Below are 25,463 nucleotides of genomic sequence, written 5' to 3'. Positions count from 1 at the left end.
GGATTTGTTTTATGCCAGCTCAACTAATCTTCAGGGGCTTTCCAATCTCACTGAGAGCTGAGCATAATTGTGGTAGGATTTGGTGTGTTTGCCTATTTAAAATGGGGAGATTTAAGCCTTATAAACCATTGCTTATGCTCTGAGATTGGTGGGAAACTTTTGCCAGTGCAACACAAACAACTTAGAAAATCTGGGAAGTTGAAGCAAAAATTCTCTCTGCAGCAAAGCATGGATGATTGCTTAACATACTTTTTGCTCAACTAAATTCACATATAAGGTAAAAAAGAACAACAAACAAACAAAAAAACCCACCTTATTTCTTTAATAATGAACCTCTGCATTATTAATCTCAAAGCACTGAAGTATTTTCCAGGTTGGAAAAAAGTATCAGGTCGGTCTCTATGTAAAATGAAGGCATGGGAATTCCTTTTTTGGCATCAGTCACTTGGCATTTTTTTGTTGTAGTTAACATTCTAAAATAGACTTGTAACCGAAATTTGTCATTAAATCATTCCTTTAAAAGTCAGTAGTTTGCATCAGGAAAACAGACGCTTCTGGTTTTGTTCAGTTCTGCAGCACGTCTGCGTGGTTATTCAGAGGATGGCTGAAACTTTCTGAATACTTCTTGTGGAAGGGTACAGTGGCGCTAATGATTTTCTTACATCAGTTGAGTAACACGGATGCTAATTTTTAATAATTCTATTTGGTTAGACATGTCGTGATTAATCATGAAAAGCATTCATTCTCCTGCCAATGTTCCCTATAGTTCTTCTGCTGCTAGTTCTCTACTGGGATTTCTTTTTTATTGAGCTGTGTATTTTTCCTGAGATGTATGTGCCTTTGCACACAGTGTGCTTATTTTTGTAGTTTGCTTGTAAAAATGATATAATTTCAATGCTTTCTTTTCCCTTTAAAAGAAAACTTACCTTACTGGCTTTTTTTTACTTTATTGTATATTTATTTTTATATATTTACTTTATTGTATATATACTGTTGCAATGTATGTGCTCCAAAAAATAAAAATAAAAAAATAAAAAATAGGAAACTGAACACATGCTGAAAGAAAGGATATCCTGACAGTTCTTTCAGCTGCGTTCTGCAGGGCTTCTGTGTCTTCTAACAGTTTCATTTTGAGGCTGTTGTGGAATTTTAATCTCGTTGGAATGAGAAAGTGCCTGTGCCGGTAACTCATTTTGTTTACTCCTTGGGAGCAACATTTTAGCTGTAAGACTGTAAGTAAGACTGTATTAACACCTAGTTTTAGAGCTGTTTAACTTGGTTTCGCATGGAAGCACAAACATAACTAACTCCAAACTAAAGCTCTCTTCCTTTCAGTGTTGTGCCAACAATCCAAAGTGTAAAAATCACTGGAGGTTTGGATTTGTATGCGACTTGAAAGAAACTAGAAAAACGTGAGTTAAGGCTAAGCTTCTGCTGTCTGTGGTTAGCCCTTTGTGGATTCATAAAGCATGTTTGTAGAAGAGGTACTGTCGTAATTGGCACCAAGTAATTATTGTTTTGAAAGTTTTAATTGTGGCTTTGCTTGAATTACTCATGAAAGCTCTGCCGCTCTTCGCTATAAATCCTAACTTAAATCGGTGCTAAACTGCAGGAAAGCTGGTAGAAATCCAGAGCTGTACACCTATGCAACAGATGTATGTGCCTGTAGATACATGCACGCCTTGGATCTCGTACAGCCAATAAAACACTTCTTGAAAACCCTTTGTGCTCTAAATCGAGAGTCTGGGAATGATGACAAGCTGTGCTAGCTGCATTTAAAAACAAACATACCTTCCCTCTTCCCACACAAGCACGTGTAGAAATGACAGGATTGCTCATTTCCATCAGCACAGAACTGCAGAACTTGTATCCATACGTGTGAGGGGGAAAAATGCATTAGATTTGTAGAAAACAAGACACGTTAAATGCCATTTTGGGAGTTGTGCTTCGAGTTGTAAGGGCTTATGGAGATGCTGCTAGAAGTTTTTCCAGTGGAGCCCTATCCAGCATCCAAGCAGTAGATTCCTGGGAAGTTCCATTAGAACTTCATTGTTACTTCAAATCGCTAAAGCTCTTGGCTAGCACAATAGAGGGCCTGTTGCAGTGTTGAAGTGCTCGCAGTCCGCCTTGTTGTCACAATGATGACTTTTGTTCATAGTCTGCTGTGAATGGCGCTTCTCAAAGTAACCACGTTTAACGTCTGGTGCTGCCTTTTGGCTTTGGAAAATAATACCTTCAGTTAAGATTCGTTATTGATTAGTGTGCTTAATAGACGGAATATTTCTCATTACACTCCACTAACTCAGCGCTGTACCTTCAGTAAAAAACCTTGTTTGAAATGTTCTAAGTCATGTGTGGTTTTCACGCTTCTGCACTGTTAGAACAATGGATGGTATGTTTATATGCAGTCTGAGAAATGGTACTTTTCACAGTCAGTAATGCAGGAGAGGGAAGGAATTGGTGGAGGGATGCGTACAGAGTGGGAGCAACCATTCCTGAACACATAATGTTTGGCCACAAGCTTTTCCAAGGCATTGTTAGGGGATTCATCAGCTGTACACTGGTCTGTAAATGAGTAAATCCTGGTCCACTCTTTATTTCTGTGATTACTGTGTCACTTTCTGTGGGGAAAAATACAGTTATTACCAAACCAAACAACATGGTGTTGCTGGATGTCTCCTTTGTGAATAAAGCTGTCTGTTCTGTGGTTTAAAGCCGGAGCCAAATCTTGGGAATGTTCACTTGGCCATGTTGCTTGTGGTATTAGCTGTGGTGCTTCTGAATATATCATGTACTGCGGCTCTCCATTCTTCTCCTGCGGAGAAAATTGGTTGGTGTACAGAGCACAGTGCCTTACCAAGGGCACTGTACTGTAATAAAATCCTTTGTATGAGGTGTTCCAGGGTTTTGACAAGGAGAAGCCAGGGGGGAATATCTTTATAGCCTGGAAAAATATCCATTTGACTTGACCTAAATGTCTTAGTATGTATTCCTTAAAATGCATGCAGTATGTGAATGGCGTGCAATTACTGCACTTGAAGTAGTTGAACAGTAATAGAAAATTAAAACACCTTATATTTCAAAACTTTACTTGCTTTCGAAGTCTGTTTCACAAATATTTAGTTGAATAATGAAGTTAACACTGTTTTTTTTTTTTTATGTCACTCGGCACATGTATGCATTTTTTTCAGCTCTAACTCCATGCTATTTGTTATATTGGACACAAAGTAAGATGCCTGTACTGTCAACACACGGGGTATACATACTGCTACAGATAGCGGCGGTGGCACTTATAGGCTTGGTTCTCTGATGGTTTACTGTGGTGATGGGGTGGTATCTTGAACTCAAAGAAATGATGGCCTGGTTGGTAATGAATTTGATGTTATTTAGTGATAGTTCAGCTGGTGACTTCAAAAGTGTCTTTTGAGAGTAGATAATTTCTTCATCAGTTAACGTTCAAACGTGTCATGCTTTATGGTGTTTCTTTAGACCTTTTGTTCTTGAGCTAAATAATGAACTTAGATTCTAGGTCGTGTTCACAAGTTTGAATCTTACTGAAATTGAGCTTCTGTGAATACTTCAATTATCAAATCCATAAACTGTTCATTTTTAAGGAAATAGTTACAGTGATATTCTTCCAAAGCAAATAGGTTAGAAGAGTTTATAGTGCTACTTGCCACCTTAGCATGGTCGCAGTGTATTTATTCCTTTATGCACAAGGATCTGCTAGGTCTGCATAATTATTTCTGCACAATTATTACTGGAGCTGAAATTCTGTGTGACCATAAATTCAGTTGCAACACATGAATGTAATTAAACCCTCATTATGTGTGCCTTGTAAGTTCCATTCAGTTACTTGATTTTGTAACCATCTGAAAAAAGTTGTGGAGATTCTGTTGTATTCAGCAACCACGCAAAGGAAATGTAGGAATGTGTGAGCAGTGAGATTGGTACTGGGAAGTGCTGGAACTTGGTGGCTTGAGCAGAAGCATCCTGGACAAGAACCCTGGAAATCTTAGCAATGGAGGAATAGGTGTCAGTAAGTCAGAAGAGTATTGACCAAGACTACAAGTAGAAATAAACACGTAGAAAATTGCTTCACAATAGAGGAATAGGATGTTTTATAGCATTTCTTTATGTTAATTCTTTAGGTACACATATGTGTCCATTGCTCTCCTGAAGTGTTCGCAGGAATGGTCATCTCCTGAGCTCAAAGTCAAAGCTGATAAAGAGCTTCGTATGTTGCCTGTAACCAAGGTGTTGACCTTCAAGTTACACATCTCAGGTCCCACCGCCCTCCTTGCTGGCGTAAAGCCAGTCAGTTCTCCTTGCCTACAAGGTTTTGCCAGAATGTGCGTGCTGTCTTTTGTGATGACATTTCTACCCAATTACCCATGCATAGTGAGCACTGGTGAATATGTATAAAAATAGGAGGCAAAAATTGTGTGGGAAGTAGAGCAAAACTGTTAAGAAGCATATGTTTACTTGCAGACTAGCAGATTAGCATAGTTGAATGAAATGCTGAAAAAAAAGTAAAGGTTTTTTTCTGTTATCTTTTGATTTTTTCAGAAACTGTTTCTGTTCTCTGAGGTAAACCAGCAATCTGTCTCCATCTTTTCCTTTTATAGGAGCTTTTAGCAACATCCTTTCGAGTAAGCTGAGTGTGCTGATGGTTGTGCATATTTGTAAGTGAAGTTTGAAGGGATAGATAATGGGAGAATGCCAAATAATGGGCTGCTCAAATGAGTGGGGAGAAAATAAATTTCTTGAAAATGAATGTATTCACAATTGCATAAGGATTGGGCATATTGCAGATTCATTTTATCTGTTATTAGGCTCTTAACGTGCATTTCTACTGCAGTTGAATTTTTGTCAGATACAGGAAATGTATTAAAACTGGAATTTAATGTAGACAAGCATTTTGAGAAAGAGTGAAGTTTTTAGGATGTGGAGCTTGTGGAGCAAGTCCTGTGAATGCCAGTATAGCTCCAGAGTTTTGTAAAAGTCCACAATGAATGGCATAAAAGACAAAGGGAACTGGTTTCAAACCAGATTGGTTCTTATGGTGTCCCCTTCCTTAACATTCTTGGGTATTCATAACGTAGTCCAATCCTGAAGGCTCTTACTGACTGACTGATCAGAAAGTTACTCTCTTCAGTATTGGTGCATTCCTGTCCCTATCAACGTCTTGCCCAGCATAACTCTGTCTGCTAAATGTGCTGCCGTAGCACTTCCTCTGCAGCATTTAATATATAAATATGAGCATATTTAATTTCGAAGTCTAGTACTGTGTATAGCTATTGTTTATAGTTATTGATTTAATGAACTATTTAAATCACATACATTATTTAAAGCAATAGTTAAAAACTCACAGGTTTTGTGAGGGGAAACTTCCAGGTGGTCAGTGGATGTGTTGTGTAGTTGTATGTGTGTAAGAACAAATTCCGTGTGACTTGAGGGTATTCAACTGCACTGATCTTGCCTGAAGAACATTTAAGTATTGATTTAATAAATTATTTTGGATTTAATATTTTAGCTTGCATAGCTTTTCATTGCAGTCTGAAAATAAACAGCTTTGGTAGAATACTTATACATATATTTATTTTTTTAAACTACATGTATACATGCATGTGTAGAAAGCCAGATAATACTGTTATAGTAAAAATGTAGATGGAGAAGATTAATGCCAAATTTATTGGTTATTTTATCCCTTATCAAGTTTCTTTACTTAGAATATATTTTCATACTAGGCTTCAGAAATACAGATTCCTCAAATAATTTAAGAGCTTTTTAATGTTACTGCAGTTTTAGGAAAAGAAGCAAAGCATTTGTGAAAAATCAAGTAGGATCAGTTTTAACCAAGCTTCTTAATTGTTGATTTTTCCTGTAATAGAATTGCAGTTTTGGTTCTGCCTTTAGCATCTTATGTGCCATGTGCAAGTTTATCTGCAGAGGCTGTTTTAGAATCACTCTGTGTTTTCACGTGAGACTGTTGCTTTGGGATTCATTTGTAGGCAGCAGAAGAAAGGCATGTCTGAGGCAGCTTCATCTGTCTTAAGGCAGATATATAAAATAGATTACATACGTCGTTCTCCCCAATTCTCTTTCTTTGCTCTGTGAAATGCAGCGAATGACTGGCTCAGCTGTTGATGTTTAGAGATATCACAGGTAAAGCCCATGCTATGTCTTACCTGAAAACTTAATGCACGGTTGTTTACTTCCGACTTAGGCAGCCAGTGCAGGTACAGGCTAGAAAAGTCACTTCTGTAGTTGTTCTGAGTAAGGAACTTTTATTTCAACAAACATCCTAATATTAATACTCACTTGTCAGTTTCTGAGCTCACTGAGTTAGGTCCAGAGGAGAGATTATCCCCTTGTTAGCCAGTGTTTGTAGCTTCCTATTCTTTCAAAATGGATATTTGCTTCTATGTTGTAACGTTTCCATTATTATTATTATTATTATTACTACTATTATTTAATTAAGATATTCTGTGGGATTAAGGAAAGTTCTACTTCTCAGCTAATTCAGATATCTTGCTGGTTTTCAGTGTTTGGTTTTACTGTTAATTGTATGCAGGCAGAATACATTTTAACCATTTGATAAAGTCCTTAGTTTTGCTCCTCTGTTGTCAACTTTCAAATTTGAAAGCACTAACAAAATACTGTCAGCAGGAGTATCTAAGTGAAAGACAAAGAACAAGAGAGATTCAAGTCAGCAAAGCCATGATAAAGCATTGAGGGTACTGCAGTCCTTTTTTTTGGAAGTAAGATTGTAATAAACTTCCTTAGATTATACAAGCCAAGGACAAGAATAGTATATCATAGAATCATCGAATGGCCTGGGTTGAAAAGGACCACAATGATCACCCAGTTTCAACCCCCCTGCTATGTGCAGAGTCGCCAACCAGCAGACCAGGCTGCCCAGAGCCACATCCAGCCTGGCCGTGAATGCCTCCAGGGATGGGGCATCCACAGCCTCCTTGGGCAACATGTTCCAGTGCGGCACCACTCACCACTCTCTCGGTCGTTAAAGGTATAACCTGAAGCCTGCTGATTTTGGTGGGTTTTGGATATTGTATGACTGAGTTACACAAGCCGATTAATTCAACTTCATCATCATCATTAGAAGAGAAAGGTGGAGTGCCGTACTGAGTGCTGTCATGAGAGGAATATAAATTGACTAGCTAACAAGTTTCACAAGGGAATTAAACTGATCTTAAACTGAGCTGTCAATGAAAGGGATGCTAGCATTTCTGCTGCCTATTCCTGAGCAGCCCTGGAACACTTGTTTAGCAGCTTGATGCGCCAAATCACCTGTTTGATCTAGGGGAAGGATAAATCCTATCATAGCTTAGTTTCAGCCGAATTGCTTGCTCTTCACCTCACTGCATGGCTGCACAAGCTCCAGTGCTGGTGCGGAGCCAGTGCTGAGAATGTAGGAGGTGGGACTGCGCCTTTCAGTAGCACTGGGACCTTTGTTGGATGCGTGCCCTGTAGAAGATTACACGTTCAGTGGAACTGCATGGCAAATGAGCGTTAAGTAGCACGTGTCTTAGAGATTTAGGACTCCCAGGAGATGGCATTCCTTAAGATTTAGCAATTGTCCTTGAAGGGCTGCTTTATATACTTATCTAATTAATTACTTCAAATAGTTATTCTTTACATTCATTTTCTTAAATACCTCTTACCTCTGCTTAGCTTTTTACACCTGTCACATCAGTTATAGGGAAACTATAATAGTTCCAGGTAAATAAAACCAATGTGAGATTAAAATGAAGTAGTTTTACCTGCAAAAGCTTACTGTGGATTTCATGTGAACTTTCAAATGAAGCTAGTATGCCAAAAATCCTTGGCAGAGGCAAGAAGAATTAACAGTTTGCTAAATGGTAGCTACATTTAAGCTTCATCAGAAGAGTTTTAAGCTTTGGATTTTAAAATGGGCACTTTACAAATGCTTTTAGATAATGGATGTGTTGTGCCATTTTGAATACAAACATTCATGGTTTCAACATAGTTTAGGCCTTAAAGTAGCACTTGCAGAGTCTGGTTTGTGTAAGAATGCGTAGACACCCAGCTCACCAGGTGACAGCTATGGCACATGGACTTTCCTGTAGACATGTTTTAGTGCCTGGCATGTTTTCTAGCTACCCTTTGAGATTTCTTTTTCAAAAACTTTGCAAAATGCCAAACTACTGTTTTGGTGTGTGGAGAGTTACTTCTGTGAAAGTGGGGTGTTTTTGTCCCTTCATTCCGAGCAATAAATACAAAGGAACTTTGAAATCTCCAGCTGTGGTGGGAGGATGTGGTTTGTGCAGGGACACCACGTACATTCCACTGTATGGAATGTACTTGGTGTGACATTTAACAAAATGTGTTGCCTAACAGCTTCAGAAACCACCAGCTTGGTTCTAGAGATGTGAGGAATGAGAGCCCAACCTGCAAGATGGCATGGCTTTCCTATACTTCGAGAGATGACATTTATGCTAAGGTAGAAAACAGGATTGTGCTGCAGCAGTGTTCTCCAAGAGTTCGTGGCCAAAATCAAGTTACAGGCGGCACGCTGCTGCGTATCCCAGGAAGCAGAAGGATTGCCTGACTGCATATAGCTTCTGGTGAGCAAATTGAAGTGATTCGTCTGAATAAGTAGCATGAATTGGTTTTTGTACTTCAAATGTTTTATGTCGCCAGGTTGAAAATTGCAACTAATTTGCGATCTGCTGCAGTCTGCTTCCTATGCTAATATGGTGTTATTTGCAATGGTGTCAGAAGCCTTTTGTTGGGTTTATTGGTCTTTGTGCTATTGACTAGCTGCAAAATTGGTTTCATAGATGGCAAACAAACTCATATTTCTAACTTAAGGTGATGAATTTGGATGCTGATCTACTCCTATTACTCAATGAAATCGAACAAATAGCATAGGATTTGTGACTTTAATGTTATTGTTCAATAAGAAATCTTATCATAATATTTGTTAAGAGGTGCATTGGACAGCGTATCTGATTTTGTGTGTGGGGGGGAGAGTTGGTAGCATTAATTTTATTTTCAGAAAGAAACTATTTAGGTAGCATGAGGAGGCGATTATGGCATGTAACCACTGAGAGATGATTACAGATTTAAGCTCCATGGTATCAATTGTGAGGAAGTGTAAATAGAAGAACATTGGTTGTGTAAGGGTATATATATATATTTTTTTAATGGTAAAGATAGATTTCCTAAAGATGAGCAGATCATGCAATCTATACTTGGCGTTTCTTCCTCACTACAAATATCAGATTGTAATTAATGCAGGATTGTGATGCCGGGTGTCTCCCTTTTTTAACGAGGAGCTGGAATTTTTGATATTACAAAAACAGTTCAGAAAGAATAAAACCACAGAAACAAATCAGTTTGGATTTAAACAAACAATATACTTTTACAAATGGCAGTTGAGCAGAGCATAAGAATTAATGTTTTTGAATATGCTTCAAAGAATACAGGTTTAAGCCAGGAAAATTTCTTGATGAATCTGTAGAATGGAATTGTGTATGGTTATATCCAGGATTTGCAGGCATTCTTGAGACATAGAGGAGAGAACATACTGAAATTAAGTGTAATAAAAATTCTTACCCCGGCTGGTTTTAGAGGAACATAATATCTTTTTAAAAGTGGAATTACCTTACAAATCTTCATGCTTCCAAGAGCTTGCTGTTTGCACCTCTCTTGGGTAGATAATTGAGCATTAATAGTGTAATTTTACATTTGCTTTTCTCTCTTTATGGAAGCTTCATCTTTATTCCAAGCAGGAACATTGAGCTCCTTGGAAAAAATAGTGGAGTGTGTTAGCATGCTCTTGTTCTAGAGAGTGCAGCTGAAGCACCAAAGGAGCTCTGTGTGTGAGGAAGGTCCTTTTGGAAACCACAGAGGCTGATCCTTGTTCAAACTGGTTTATGACAGACCTGTCTTCAGGGAATGACAGGGACAAGGAACTTTTAGTCTGCGAAGCATGGTGAGGCTCCTGTAATGATTTTTGTTAGCCTGTGCTTTTCTGCAAGAACTTCTCAATCCTCATCAGCGAGCCAGCTTATTTGGGTGTACTAAGTGATGTTTTTTAGCTAAAGGTTATCTGTCCCTTTCTGCCCGCTTTCCTGATACTGCTTGTATGAGAAAATTCAGGAGTGTAGGCAGTTGTTTGTTTGCTTGCATGTCTTCTGCATTTCTATGCTGTAATGTAGAGGTAAGATAAGGAATGAAAATCATATAATAAATTGCAGGGGAAATGCTAAGTCACAGCCTGAAGCAGTGATGGAGCACCTGGTGGGAAGGCAGGGCCAACCCAGAGGAGCTCAGGTGTATGCAATGTGCCTGAGTGACCAGAAAGGGGTGGAGCCAGGATCCACCCGTTCCCAGCCCTCATTTAAGGGTTGGCAGTGGAGGTGAGAGCATCTCTTGCTGAGGATCCCTGCCTACCTGAGGCCTTCCAGAGCTTAGTAGCACTTTTCCTTCTGTCTGTTCTTCCGTCCTGTATCCATGGTTGTTGCATTTGGGCTGGCTCTCATTTGTTGCAGCCAATGACTTTGCCACCCTGCTATTACCATCCTATTATAATGTTGCATAAATAGTGTTCAACCTCTTCACCAGGACCCCTAGGACTGCTTTGTAAGGCTTCTTGCCAGGCACCATTACTGATGCATGCGTTTATTCTTTCTCAGCTGCAGGGATCTGCATTTGCCATTGTTGAATGTTGTTAGGTTTCTGTCAGCATATTCTCCAGCCTGTCAAGAGCCCTCTAAATGGCAGCTGTGTCCTCTGCTCTAGTGTTGCTTAAAAATGTATTTTGTAGAATTGTAGAAGACTCGGTAACCTTGGCTTTTGGTCAGCTTTTGCACAGAGTTCCTCTTTAGCTCTATGTTTGTGAAATATGGCTGTAAGAAAGAACGATAAACAACCATATCTTAAAGACATCTGAATTTTAGGATCTTACTGCACTGGAGCAGTAAGAGAAACAAGTTCTCCCTAAGAGAAACACGTATGTGCTAAAATATTTGTAACTAAACATTTAAGCTTGCAAAAAAAAAAGTTTTGTTTTTTTTTAATTTAAAGGAGTTGTTTTCAGAATCTAAGGAGTTTTTTCTTCTTTTTAAAGTATTACACAATCCGATGCCTTCGTGTCTTGGGAAAGCCATATTCTTTTCCCAGCAGACTAAAATGTGACTTGAAGTCTTAAGGTTTTGCTTCCCCCTGCTCTGCTGTAATGCTTTGTTATCTCACACCCGCTGTTCATTTAAAGGGTGGTTAAGGAAAAAAAAAAAAACAACAAAACCACAAAAAAACAGAGTTAAATCTTAGTTTGTATTGGACTTTAGTATAGCAAGCTTGTAGCAGGTTATCTTCTCAGATACTACAGACCAAAGACTTCTTTTGCATATTCTTGCTTCAGAAGACAGTAGGCTCTCCGAGTTTTTAAAGGAGCAAACTTTGCCAAATGTTTTGGAGCTGGAGCAGCTCAATTTGTCACTGTCCTGCTATAGTAAGTAGTGGCGTGAGGTTTTAAAATAGTATTGAGTTAAAAAAAATTCCACTGTGTTACATTATTATGGAAACAGATAAACTGACAAATTCTTGTAGAGATGTACTTAAAATGGCAGAGTAATAATAGAAGATCCACCTGAAGAAAAGATGGAGGTAGCTAAATTAAGCATTCCTTTAACTTTCTTATATCAACAGAGTGTGTTGCAATCTTGTTTTATGTGATAGTCCTTTACTGCTGTGATGTATGTAAGGGTAGTTATCACAGTGCTACATATGGAAACAAAAATCTCCTTAGCAGAAGTGAGCAGGTGACTTTCTTTGATGTAGCAGTTAACTGGAATTCAACGTCCTCTAGTATATTCCATTTGAGGATTATTATCATTATTTCCTGTACCTACCAGATTGTGTTGTGGATGAAGAAATTTTGGGAATGCTGTTTTAGATTCTGGCTTGTGCTAACTACTGCCAATCCACTATCTGTTGGCCTCCTGCCATCCCTGTTGTCTGATGTGGGCACCTTTCCCTTCTCTGGCATTTGCATTGGTTTGTTTGTAAACAGAACAGCCCTACTCCCTACCCAACGAGGGGCTGCCCGAGGTATGTGTCTGTGGTGTGCAATGGGTTGTGTACCAGCCTGGCTCGTGTACCCTTGTGGCACAGCACAACCAAACAACACCAGTTCTCGGCCGAATGCAGCACAGCCATGCCTGCACAGCCGTGCCCCGCCTCCCGCAAATTAACAGACTGTCATGAAGTTCCACTTGCTTCTTTTGATGGTTTTAGGCTTTCTATCACAATATGACCATGGCAACTTCATTCTATGTTTGAAGAAATGTCTTGCTGAAAACAGCAGAATTCATGTTTTTAATAACATCTGCGGAATTTCTTCATATGACTTCAATGGACTTCATCATGTTTCTTTCACCAAATATCACTTAAAGGAACAAAGTACAGTAAATTATTTCAGTAGTCTTATTTTTACGGCATCGTTTTACAATGCATTAATACACACAAGTGTGTAACGGATTTTTCAACCTAGTACCTCTTACTTTAGATAAAGAACTTGGCTTTTTCCTCTGGTGTATTCTGTTTATTGGCTCGAGTAATGAGGCAATCCTTTTCTGGAGCTCCAGCTGGTCCCAATCTTTGCTGCTCATTTGAAAAATCCTGCTAGCAGAGGTAGTGTGGTAAAGCTTGTGTCTTCACCAGAAGGAAGACAATGGAAGGTTTCTGGAGGAATAATAACTTTATTAGAAACAATAAATGTTCAGGGGATGGATTTAGACTTTAAAGCTACTTCATCTGTGATGTGGTATCTGTTTGCTTTGCAGTGAGTATATTCCTTAAAAACAAAGGATGCTGCTGGTTTGTTTTAATCTTATTGTGAACCCTCAAATTAAGATAGGGTCAATCTTTTCACTCATTGTAATCTGAGTATGATTTGTGAAAATCGGTGTTAACCACTCTTCTTACCATAGTAGAGGTAGAATTGCCAAGATGAGGTTAAGGAATCTTACTCACTGCTGCTTTTGGCTTTTATATCCACGTGCAAGAACATTCCCTTGCTCTGTCCAGGAATGCCAAGTCGTGCAGACTGTGGTATTCCAATATATACTGCAAGTTAAGCTGCTCCTGGGACTCATGCAACCTTTCTGCATTGCATGGGCTAAAGCTTTCATTTGTGTTTCTGTCAGCTGCTGGGTTTTTTTTGAAAGCAGACTGATTTTTATTTTTTTCCCCCCTCTCTCCTTTCCCTTTGAATGTTTGTTATTTCAGTCTTTATTAACGTCTAGAAATAGGGTGCATGGTAGTTTATCTTCAGTTTGATAAAGTCTGAAGATTGCTTCCTTCAAGTAGTTGGTGACTAATCAGAGATAGTGTGAAACTGCAAATTGATAAGGTGTTCAGGTATATTTAAGTAGAGATGGTCAATAGAGTGAATATGTAATATATCAAGATGCTCTTCTGATGTTTCACTGTGATTACACCACACAGAAAAAAAACAAGTGGTGAGGTGTCATGCACTTGTAAGGAGCACAGGCAGGTATGAAGCTCATGCAATTGAGCAGGAAACAGCAATGGCACTGCACTCAGGTTTTGACTCTTGTTCTTACTTGTCTGCCTCCTCTCCTCTGAGACTTAGCTGTCCCCTTGCTGCAGCCAGCTTAACAGTATTCTGTTCATTAGAATCTGATTAGGAAGGCTCTTTCTAACCTGGTCTGTCAGTGGTCTGGGTTACCTTATGCTCTACTGAACCATTATAAAAAAACTTCAATTATTTTGTTGGAACTGGGCTAAGGAACAACTACAAGTGCAGTTGCCATGGTGTGTTGTGAGAGAGACATCAACCTTTTAAAGAGTAAGGTGATGGGCTGTTGGAGGTTGGATGACAATTCCTTGCTTCCAAGATAACCTGAAAAGTGTGAATACGCTATTAGTAGCCTTTATGCAAAATCTTTCCAAGCTTAGTCATCTTTTTCAATCTCAAACCTGTTCTTAATCAACACAGACTTAATTGATATAATCTAGTTGTGATCCAAAATCTATGCAAATGCAGATGCAAGTTAGATTTTACAGCTTAAAAAGTTATATAGTTAGCTTTCTCATAGATTTTTGTCCTTTGTATCCCATGGAAGGTCAAAAATATAAAAAGCAAGATTTTCAGAATCCTTATGAGCTATTCTGGCAGTTTCTAAATTACTGCTACTTGTAAGGAAATTACGGAGCCTTTGAAGCCACATTATCATCCTGTTTGCAATGTAGAGCCTCTAGGAAGAGACAGAACAATGGAAAATCATTCTTTGGTGGACCTTCGGTGATTCCTCAACTGCATGGATTCTGCAGTTGTCACTGACTTTACAAAATGAAGGATACAAATGGTGCAGAATCTGATTGGGCATATAGGGTAGTTGCGTTAAATTATCTATCCTTTGTCTAAATACTCTCTAGTGTGGTACCTCCTATTTCTCGACCAACTCTATATGTGAAGCAGTGTAATTCTCCTATGAAATTCTGGGGATCAAAGATGATGACCATAAAGTTGTGTAGGAAGAATGCTCATGTAGAGGCAGAAAAAAATAATAGTAACCGCTTTGTCTGGAGCAGCTCAGATTTCCCTGTGTTGTATGAAGAACAACGGGTATTGTCATTTAGTGCTGCATCAGAATGGTTTATGCTGCCATCATGAGGAAATCTGTTAATGCTTCTACACTGTGGTTCTTCTGTGTTGTGTATGATCTTAGAGAGTAAGAGTTTGCCTGGTATTCCATCTGTAATTTCTATCTAGGACCAGACGTGCCACATGAGGGGAAAGTTTTCTTGGTCTAGAGAAGTCTATTTGAGTTCTTTTTGTCTTTAAATACCTCTAGAGCCATAGTAATTTCAGATTGAGTAATTTCTACTTTTACAATTCAGATTGAGTAATTTCTAACATAAACATTCTCTCTTTGCCAAAAGTGTAAAACATATGAAAGCTTGCTACATGGCATTGTGTGTGGCTTCATACTTTTTCTCAATGCAGAAAAGCAGCCTAGCATACTGAAACTTTGGCTTCTTTCTTTCTGTACATCCACTTTTAGATGACATAAAATAGCCCACAAATCATCACATGCATCCTATGTGTAATCTCCTATTCTACTTAAATGACATCATGAGTAACAAAGATGCCATAGTTCAAAGTTCCCATCTATTAACTTGTAACTTAGCTTTTGCGCTATATTGCTTTTTTTCATCATTCTAGTCTAAAGACTCATCTGTCTCCCTTTCCTCCTTCTTAAGGGAGAAAACACTTCAGGTTGCATAGAGTGACCTTGAGGTAAGTTTGGGATCTTTAACTTGTTAAATACTGGGTGAAAAGAATGCTCGTTTGTTTGAGGCAGAGGTGGTCCTGTTCTGTGTGGTCTTTGCAGGATGTTTGTCAACTATTTACTTTTAGAACTGAAAAGTGATGTTAAAATGTGTGCTTCTGGGTAATGAGATGATTTCAATTTTTGCAGAATGGTAAAGATAGGAACTTCTACGCAGACTGGGGAGAAATGCTCCCATTAGGAACATCTAGGATTTCCTACAGTCTTGTATTATTGCAAAGCAAACAAATGAACAAAAACTTGTTTCCAAGTGCCTGAATATGATAAGCAGATTTCATGTGATAGATAGTTCCCAAATTCTGAAGGTGTCAGTGAGAGAAGCAGCAGCAAAAGCCCTGTGGAGAGGGCAGGGAATCTGAAAAAGGAGCAGGCAGAGATGAGACATTGTCTGGGAAGGCGAAGGGGTGCTGGGAGAACTGGGAGACTCTGGGAAGAGAAGCAGTTGCTTGAGTATCAGAAAGAATTGAATAGGGCGGTCCGAAAAACCTTACCTGCAGATGAAAAAATCCTACCTGTAAAAAGATTCTTGACAGCCAGGGCTTCATTTTACTGGTAGCTGAATGTGGAGAACAGGTATTTATGGCCAATTCCGAAAAGTGACCGGGATGGGAAGTAGGATGCCAGCGGTCGCACGTAGTTGAGGCACTGTGGGGAAAAAATTCATCGCCATCTGCCTCATGCAGTTTGTGAGAATGAACAATGTGGGAATGGGTGTCAGGTTGTACAAGTAATTAGCGGTAGTTCTGGATAAAATAGAGTGAACATTTGTCAGCACCGCACAGCTGCCATGCAACGGCTTCTCTCTGATGTTGCTCTAAGCCTTGTATGTGCTTGTTTCTATTTTTAATGTACCCCTAGGAAGGACTGTCTGGGACATGTTTGCTGCTGTAACATTATGTAAATATTATTTCAAAGCAAGACTAAGCTACTGTTGACTAATTAATATGATATTTCAGCTTAAAATATTTTGTATTAAGCAGAGTTGAGTATTAGCTTTTAAACTTCATGGGCACCTGCAATTAAATGTAAAGTGATTAAAAGCAAGCACTGAGGTAGAAGGGACTGCCAATTTGCTAGGTCTCCTTGTCAGTTAGGTTTCAATGGAGGTGCTTGCCTAGCGTTTACTCCTAGGAGCACTTCTTTGCATGTATTTTCATTTCTCATGCATTAAGTAAATAAGAAGTAATGGGAGTATTTCCAAACTTTGTAGGTTTTGATCCTGCAGTGATGAGTAAAATAAAAGCTTGGGGAAAGGTTTAATTTCTCACATGTATATGTGACCTGGAAAGGTAGCATAAGGCTTGCAGATTTCCAGGTGTTTTTTATTGCATCCCTCAGTAAAAGAACTTGGTGGTTTTGCCTTCTTTACATCAGATTTTTATTTCAGTCAAAACGTTCTTTTCTTTTTAAAGTGAGCTGTATGTAAGTACAGTACATACAATACATAACAAGAGACCTCCTTGACTTTCTGCCATGCCTCACACATTGCTCCTTTGAGCACTACCCAACTACAAAGGCACAGAACAACAAGGGTCACGGGAGCTGCAAAGAGCATTTCAGCCATGAGAGTAAACTCTGAGCAGCTCCACGGTGCCTCCCCCCTCCCCTTTTGCTCCCAAGTATGGGAGGCGTTTCTGCTGTGCAGTCATAAACGATGGCATTTTCACAAAGGCTTCTCTGTGTACCAGCAGCATAACAAAACTGATGGTATGTACGTAGCACATCTTCTGGACTTCGACAGAGCTGGCAAACACTATGTGGAGGCTCTCAAGGAATGTGGGTTGCATAATATAAAATTTTACATGAACGACGTTTTAGAGGAAAAACAAACCAAACCTTTTCTTGCAGCTAGATGTATTAGGAAGAGCTCTAAGGCAAATTTAATAGAAACAGTGTGGCCTACTTAAATTAGCATAAAATGTTAGATAATTATTTTAACGTGGGGTATTATTGAGACCAAATGACTTCATTACCGGGAGCGGTTACAGTGAGATTTTTGGTTGGTTCTCGAGGAAGTTTGTTACAGAAAAGTTCTGAACAGGTTGGAGTGGTTGGACCAGAAGCCATCCTGTGGTGAGCAGCACTTTGAAGGCAGCTTTAAAAAAAAAGAGCAGAGTAACTCCGGATACCTTAGTTACTTTAAATAAGGGATCAATGGAACATTTCAAGGTTCTTTTAATAAATGTACTATTTTGCAAAACAAAAGAGATGTTTTTAATTCATATATCTGAGGAGAAGTTTACAGATGTAATCCACCCATCTCAGTAAGGGATCCAGTTTTGTAAGGCCTTCCCTTAAAATCATTCCTGCAGCAACTATTTCTGCTCCTCTTGGCTTAATTAGTCTGAGGAGGACTATTTTTTTCAAAGATGGTAATTAATTTTGCTTCATATAACAAGGTGATTAGCTGCTTCTAGATGGGAGGAAGCACAGAAAGTTATTGTCTGCAAATATAGTTTTGCAAAGCTGCTGTCATCAGAGCGTACAAAGTTGTGTGAATAAGGACTAATGTAACAAATTCAAGTAATGCAACTGTTAAAACATTGGCTTCCTGTTTCTAGGAATTATCTGGGATATAATATTGTAATAATAATTTCTCTGGTATTGAAATTGATTGCCTTTATCTTGAAGCATACACTGGATGTGGTCGTATTTGGGCATTGCGAGGAGCGAGAGGTAATACCATAGGTGCAAAATGAACTAACACCAAATGCACACAGCTTTGTAAGTTGCATCACGAGAGCTGATTCCCTTTTGTTTCTCTTCAGCCAGTTTGAAGCACTGACATTGGTGTACAAGGCAGTTGGAGTCCTCTTTCTGTGCCTTTTTTCTGCTGGCTAGTGGGAGAAAATACTGATAGTGGGAAGTGGGTGTTCTGCCCTGCTGATTGCCCCTCCCCTTTCTTCCTTCCGTAGGCAGAAGGAGAGGAGGGACTGACAGCGTTAATGAATCTTTCAGCAAATGGGGAGAGGAGAAGCGTGGTTGGTTTATAATGACTGCACTTTGTTTCTGAATACTTATGAGAATGGTTAATGACTGACTGAAGCTGATGGTCTGTAAACACTGCTATGAAAAGTACTGTCTTAGGTTTGTATTGGTGCTGGTTTCTTGCAAAGAGATTGCAGTGGTTCTTTTGAAACCCTCTATTTTCTCCTGCTTTTGGGTACTAAAATGCCTCAGACAACATTAAGTGCTTTGTACTGAATTCTTGCTAGCCCTTCAGCTTTAAATGTGCAGTGTTGATTTAGTACCATGTTTGTCAAAGTTTGTTTTGTGATTAGAATACCTGCTTGGAAGTTGAATGCTGTTATCTGGAATAATTTAGCAAAGCTACTGTTTCAGTGGATGCTGGGTACTCCTGGCACACACTGTTAGCATTGCATCTCTTGATGCTTGCATTCCATGCTTGTGAAGGATCCTGACAAGAAAGGTAGGATCATTTCTTGATCATTGTGGACTTTGCTTTCAAATTGATGATTAATTCTTACCGAAGTGAGTGAATATTGACATTATTTCAAAATGTTTGACTACATTTTGTTAGGAGGAGTGAAGAGTGGAAGTGTTTATAATGCCTTGTAATCCAAAGTAATTAGGTTGCTTTAGCAGTCAGAAGCTTGGTTACAAATGAAGTCTTGCCTTGCCTTGTAAAATAACCAGCTATTCCTTGTAATGGTAAGTCAAGAATTCCCAGGTTTGAGTCTACTTATGCTTTTTTCTTGTAGTTCTTAGGAAAAGTAAAGCTTTTCTGGTGAAGGACCTCAGATTACTCAGCTGTTGTAAGCAGGAATCTTTTTGCAGACTTGAAGTTGTGTCAAAATATAATCAGTGATTTTAATTTGCATCTGGATGTTAGTGCGTGGTTTAAGGTATGTCGTAGTTAGGTGCTTTGTTTTGCATAGAAATGTCTTCTGTGTCCTTGGAAAACATGTGGCCGTCTTCTCTTGCACACTACTATCCAAGTTTGGAAGTTTGCTTGCTTGTCTAATTTTTTTGGGTTTCCATAGATCTCAGCATTCTTTCAGAGTTCTATGCAACCTGTTTAGTCTTTAACAGTGTGACTGTGATTAAAATGCATACTGTATATTTTATTATTTCATACTTCAGTTTAATTTCTTCTGTTTGAAGATTGTGTATGATACTGGAAAAGAAAATAACGTAACAGAATTTAAAGGATTCCCTGGAGTTACTTTTTGCAGAGATTAAAGTGACAGAGCAAAGGATATGCCAGAGTTAAATGAGTAAGTTCTGATACCAGTATAGAATGTGGATTTTAAGCAACTGACTCCTGCTCGTATGAATATCCAAATTTCAGAGAATACAGTGGATTTATCTAGTTCAGTTTATAGTGCTGAACCATCATGTGGTGACACGAGTTAACCAAGCAAAGGTAAAAGTTGGGCTAAGCAAATTAAAATTCTTCAGTGCAATGAAAAAATGTAAGTACAGTTAAAAGTGCCATCTGTCTAATTAAGCAATTACATATTTCTTCAAGGAGACCGGGGTGACATAAGCTTGATTAAAACTACTGCCCAACATTTCTGTCTCATAAGCGAAAGGCACCCTCTCTGCTTCTGGTAATCCAGGTGTTCCTGTGGGGACAGAAGGGTAGAATTCAGTAGATAGAACCTGATGACTGACAGATAAATTTGATTTTTCTTTTTTAGTGCTCAGATTATAATATGATTAAGATTATAAACAGACACTTTAACCTTGAACTAATTGAAATATGGAGTTCTCAAAATAATTTTGGAGCTTTGGGGATGATTTTGCCATCCGTCCTACGTTTGAAGCTTTATTTTTTTCATCCTCACAATGACCTTCAACTGGTTTTAATATGTTGAAGTCAATACTAAAAATATTTTATCAAGAATATTTCAGGTGACTTGTAACAGTGACATTAACTGAATGCAAGCCAGCTCTGACTTAGAAGCCTTAATTAGGAGGGCTTATTTTGGAATGGCTTTCGTTTATCACTCTGACCTCAGAAGTTTGTACACTTTCCATTTTTATTTTTGTCACTCCTGCTTTTTAGAGCCATACTATACTGGGTTCTACAAACTGGACTTTGAAAGTGAAATGAATGTTTGATTTCTCTCTGTACCACTGTTCTCTAAACTGGTATGTGATTTGAGCAATTGTCAAGGCATTAGCTACAGTTGATCTGTTAGTGTGAATATGTTCCTCATAGATATCAAGTCTTTTACCATAAAATGCCTTAGAGTTAATAAAAAATAAAAAAGGACACTGTACGACAGTTCTCCTGTTCAGTAGACTTTGTCTTATTTATGCTGAAGACCAAAAATAGTCTCAACCTGCTTTACTTGCAGTCCTATGTGAGCACACTGCTTTCTCTGGAGCTTCACTCACGGGCAGCAAAGCAAGGCTTGGATGCCGTTAAGTAAGCATCTGCTTGGTTGGTATTAATGAGAGTTGGATCGGTTCTACAGGGGGACTTACTGCATTCTGGTAGCTCAATTAAATCGAGATTTGTTAGGGTCATGGGAGAGAGAAACCCAGAGCTGTCTTCTAAATGCAGAGTTATTTTTAAAATTGCTATAATATCAGCATTCTGCCTTCTACGTATGTTCCTAGTGACTGCATTTATTTTGTCACTCTGATACAGTTTGTGTGCATCCGTATTTAATGAAATATCTCATTTCCTGTTAGCTTTTATCAAAAATGTATTCCTATAGATTTTCTTTGGCAGACACGGATTTTACATTCAGTTATTCTGCTTATTTTTTGTTCAATGTTTTCACTTGGAAGTAATTTTTTTGTCTCTATCACGTATAATTTATTTTTAAGTAAGATAATACCATCTCAGGCCCTGCATTTATTTATTTATTTATTTTGTATACAGAAATGTCTTCAAAAACATGTTTATGGCTTTGGTGGTTGTTCAGAAGAGCCATTTCAGTTTTTGGAATCCTGAATTCTTCTGTACAGCAATGACTCTGTAACTCTCCTTGAGCAGCGTGGAATACCTGGTGATTCTGCAGCGCGTGAGATTTATATTCTTCTATTTATAAATGCAGTTCCCAGAAAATGGAGCTATCATGCCCAAATAGTATCTGGAGGTAGTCAGTACCTGGTACATGTCTTAAATATTTTCCTGTGTAGAACTGTAGGGAAGTCTTGCACATGTTGGCCAATTAGATGAAGTTCTCTGAGGAACTGGCTGGGATTCTGGTTTGTTTGGGGCTGCTTTAGGGTTGTGAGGTTTTTTTTCTTGTGTGTTTTGTTTTGGCTTGATTTGTTTTGGAACACTCTCCCCAATTCCTGGCCAGTAGGATGCTGGCACGCTCCCCAGCCCTGCTGCAGCCTCCCTGTGCCAGGCTGCTCGATGCGCCCTGAGCTCGGCGCAGTGCAGCACTGCCCTTGGGTGCTGCAAGTGCTGCAGTGCTGGGAAGAGCTGCAGCTCTGTCCTTCAGCTACCCCATCCGAAGCCAGGCAGGCAGCCTTGACTGGTGAGATGCTGTCATTGATGCCCACTGCTGTGCACGTATTGCTTTCCTGCAATGGTAGTCACTGCTGCAGTCTACCAGCGGGTGAAAAGTTGCTGGGAATGAGCGTGACAGTGTGGCTAGATGACATGTTTACTCCATAGCCAGAGTAAAGGTCATGGGGGTGGTTTGGGCTGAGGAAGGGCAGCATTTCCTATAACGCTGAGGATGAGAACATCCCTCCAGAGCTCACTGTTAGCTTAAAATCCAAGACATGTTATGTGAACTGTTTATGTATGCAGGTGTGGAGTAACGTTTGTACATCCATCTGTGGGTAATGCTCAGGTTAAGCCCAAAAGTTAGTAGTTTACAGCCACCTGCAGCTCTGGTTTCAGCTGGCGTTGCTGTTGGAGAGGGAGGCAAAGTCACAAGGAGAGTCCTTAGTCCTGTCAGTGTCACACTCAGTGAATCTGCATCTGTGAGGTTTCACTACTTGTGCTAGGTTCATTTACAGCCCAGATATTCATCTTCTGCTCCAGAAAATATCCTGGTGTTTTATTGCTGTCAAGCAGTACTTTTCTTGTTTATCCTGCAGATTGGTGTGGACTGATCTAGCCAGCTTCAGGGCAGAACAGCCTGGCTAAGAACATGGGACTTGGAGAAGTAGCAAATTTCTTGTGATTATGGGTTTGCAGACAAGAAGAAGCACTGCTGTAGTTCTGCTTTGTCCACCTTTCAGTAGCTTCCAATTCCTCCAACGCAGAATCGTAGCATGGTTTGAATTGGAAGGAACCCTTAAAGGTCGTCTAGTCCAATTCCCTGTAATAAACAAGGACACCTACAGCTACATCAGGTGTTTAGAGCCTCATCCAGCCTGACCTTCAGTGTCTCCAGGGGCAGGGCATCCACCTGGATCCATCTGGGCAGTCTGTTTCAGTATCTCACCACCCTTATTGTAAAAATAGTTCTTCCTTATATCCAATCTAAATTTCCACTCTTTTAGTTTGAAACCATTTCCCCTTGTCCTGTCACTATAGACCCTGCTAAAAAGCCTGTCTCCTTCCTCCTTTAGATACTGAAAGGCCACTCAGGTCTCCCCAGCACCTTCTCTTCTCTCAGGCTGAACAGACACAGCTCTCTTAGCTGGTGCTCATAGGGGAGATGTTCCATCCCTTGGATCAATTTTGTGGCTCTCTTCTGGATGTGCTTCAACAGAACTATGTCGCTCCTGCACTGAGGACTCCACATCTGGGCACGGTATTCCAGGTGAGGTCTCAGCAGTGCAGAGCAAAGGAGCGTGATCACCTCCCTTACCCTGCTAACCATGCTTCTTTTGATGTGGCCCAGGATACAGTGGGCTTTCTGGGCTGTGGGAGCACATTGCTGGCTCACGTCCAGCTTGCCATCCACCATTACCCCCAAGTTCTTTTTGTCAGGTCTCCCCTCAGCTTGTACTGACAGTGGAGGTTGCCATCACCCACATGGTGCCTGTTTTCTCTTAGTGGTTGCTTATGGGTGGGATGCTGGCCATGTTGATTTGCTCCTGGGTCAGCTGGGAACCTTTGGACACAGTGAAGAGTTGTTTGACTTCCTCCTGAATGCTTGCTGAACAGTAGAGGATCATACATCTGTTATCTGAAATCTAGATGAATGTTGCAGTTTATTGCCCTCAGCTCTAGCTCATGCACTTCCTATACTCGCTGTCATGGGTAATTGTCAGAGCGTGTGGCCCTCCAGCTGCCCTGTGTTGGTCTCTGTTGTGCTTGGTGAGCCACTGCAGCACGGCCTGCTGAAACCTGGGTCTGGAGGTCTTGTGGGATGTGGTGGTAGCGGGATGATGGTAATCTTAGCATGGGAAGCCTGAGGAAAGGTCTGGGTTCTTGAGTATCCAGGGGAGAGTAGATGGAATGGAGCATTAAGCTACTCGTAAACAGGGAGTGGCACTGTCTGAGAAGAGTGGAAGAGGCAAGCTAGTTGCTGTGGCACCTCACTTGGGGCCCAAAGGCCAGAAAGGGGTGCTTTCAAGTACCAGTCATGAAGTATAGCCAGGTAGAGCAGGCAGGGGGGATAAGAATTATATAAATAGAATCCTTGCCAGGAGCTTTAATTTTTTTTTTTTTTTTCCTTGATGTGTAACTGGAACCTGTCAGAGCTGTGGAGGCTGTGCAGGACATGGCAGTATAGGAAAGGAGCACATGGAGAAATTGTGGAGAAACTCCCATTTGTTTGTAAAACGCGCAACTCTTAGTTGTTCAGTCAGCTGTTGATTACTCTTAGACGTTCTGATGTTTACTTCTTTTCAAAGATCTTACTGGGATGGTGCAGAGCCGATGGAGGCTGAGGGTGGGTAACAGGCAGCCATCTTTATGTAGGCCACATGGGATGCTGAGCTTAACAAGCTTGTCAGTAGGCCTTTGTGAGTAGTGCCTCCCATGTGATATGAAGCTGCTTTAACAGAGAGGCACTGTATTGGAAATAGTTCCTGGAGGTGGAAGAGTGGAGGGAAAGAGGGGCTGGAGGAGTGGGAAGCTACTGAAAGGGGGGCAGGGAACCAGGTATTAGGAGGATGGCATAAGGGAAGCCTGGAAGGCAGGTAAGTGGATATGTGTTTTGCTTTGAAGAGCTCAGTTTAATTGAAGCCTGAATACAAACATCTCCACGTATGCTGCCTGCTTTCTCTTAGAGGTTGCTTGCTTTTCTCTAATTTTCTTGAGGTAACCTACTTGAAAATTACAAGAAGCCTGCCTTTTCTGCACCTGCTCTTGTGACAGTAATCATTACGGTTTTCTTAGGAAACTAAACTGAAAAAACCTTCAGTCATTTCAATGATGAGTTACAAGTCCTGAGATGTATTATCACTCAACCTAGTGTTCCGCTTCAGAAAAGAGAGAAAGCCATCCTTCAGCAACTGCAGTAGATAGTGATTTCTCAGGTGGACGTTTTCTCTCAAGTTCTGGTGGGGTTTTCAAATCCTCTTTCCTTCCGGAGTTTTTACCATTTACCACCTCTGGATATTTTCATTTTCTATGTGAATACCCAATTTGTCTTGGACTCTTGAGTTTTGGATTTGTGGTGATGGTGTCCTCCATCGGTTACAGATTTGCTGTTCTTCTGCAGTGCTATTGTATATGTCCCTATTAATGTGTTTTCTGTGTGAAATGAAAAAAACAAACAACCAAAATACCACTTCTAAGTACCTTTCATTATGTTGGATGTATTTTGTCTAATATTTTCTTTGTATGGATTACTTATTTTCAAACTCCATGTAGTTTTTTTTTCCCTACATTTCCTGTATTCTTTTTTTTTCCTATTTTAGTGTCTGGAATATCTCTTTTCAGACAGGGAAAATATCAAATATATCGTATAGGAGTAAATTACTGCTTTATGGTATTGATTTTACAATAAATTCTGCATGGCACTTCATTCTATTTTTTAATGAATACTAACATTTTATATGCATTTTGATATATCATCACGTAACTGTCTGCAGTGTGCCTAGGTTTGATGGAGCTTATGATCTAGATTTTATGAAGTTAATTTAGATTCCAGTAATGAGGTTAGTTTCTATTTCTCCTTCAATCTGCCTTTTAAAATTAAACTTATTTTCCATTAGTTTGCCAAGAATGTTACTTCTCTGAAATAGTGA

General features: G+C 39.6%; 1 protein-coding gene across 12 annotated transcripts in view; it reads left to right on the top strand.

The window, feature by feature from the left end:
- PLEKHA7 (pleckstrin homology domain containing A7) overlaps positions 1 to 25,463 on the top strand; it is a 140,592-nt gene that overhangs the window by 15,344 nt on the left and 99,785 nt on the right. Inside the window, exon 3 of one of the 12 annotated variants that reach the window (XM_046942005.1) lies at positions 15,286 to 15,322. The exons of 8 other annotated variants lie outside the window; for them this stretch is intronic. Coding sequence is in view for 1 of the 4 variants with exons in the window: in XM_040701363.2 (XP_040557297.1) it covers positions 18,424 to 18,461 (38 nt within the window). In the remaining 3 variants the exon portion in view is untranslated. Of the gene's footprint in view, positions 1 to 8,191; positions 8,613 to 15,285; positions 15,323 to 18,389; positions 18,805 to 25,463 lie in introns of those variants that run through there. 3 more of the 12 variants (XM_046942007.1, XM_040701363.2, XM_046942003.1) reach the window with 3 other exon arrangements.

Source organism: Gallus gallus, chromosome 5, assembly GCF_016699485.2.
Source record: "Gallus gallus isolate bGalGal1 chromosome 5, bGalGal1.mat.broiler.GRCg7b, whole genome shotgun sequence".
NCBI classification, from domain to species: Eukaryota; Metazoa; Chordata; class Aves; order Galliformes; family Phasianidae; genus Gallus; species Gallus gallus.
The sequence above is the reverse complement of the archived record's forward strand: the minus strand, read 5'-3'. Positions and strand labels throughout refer to the sequence as shown.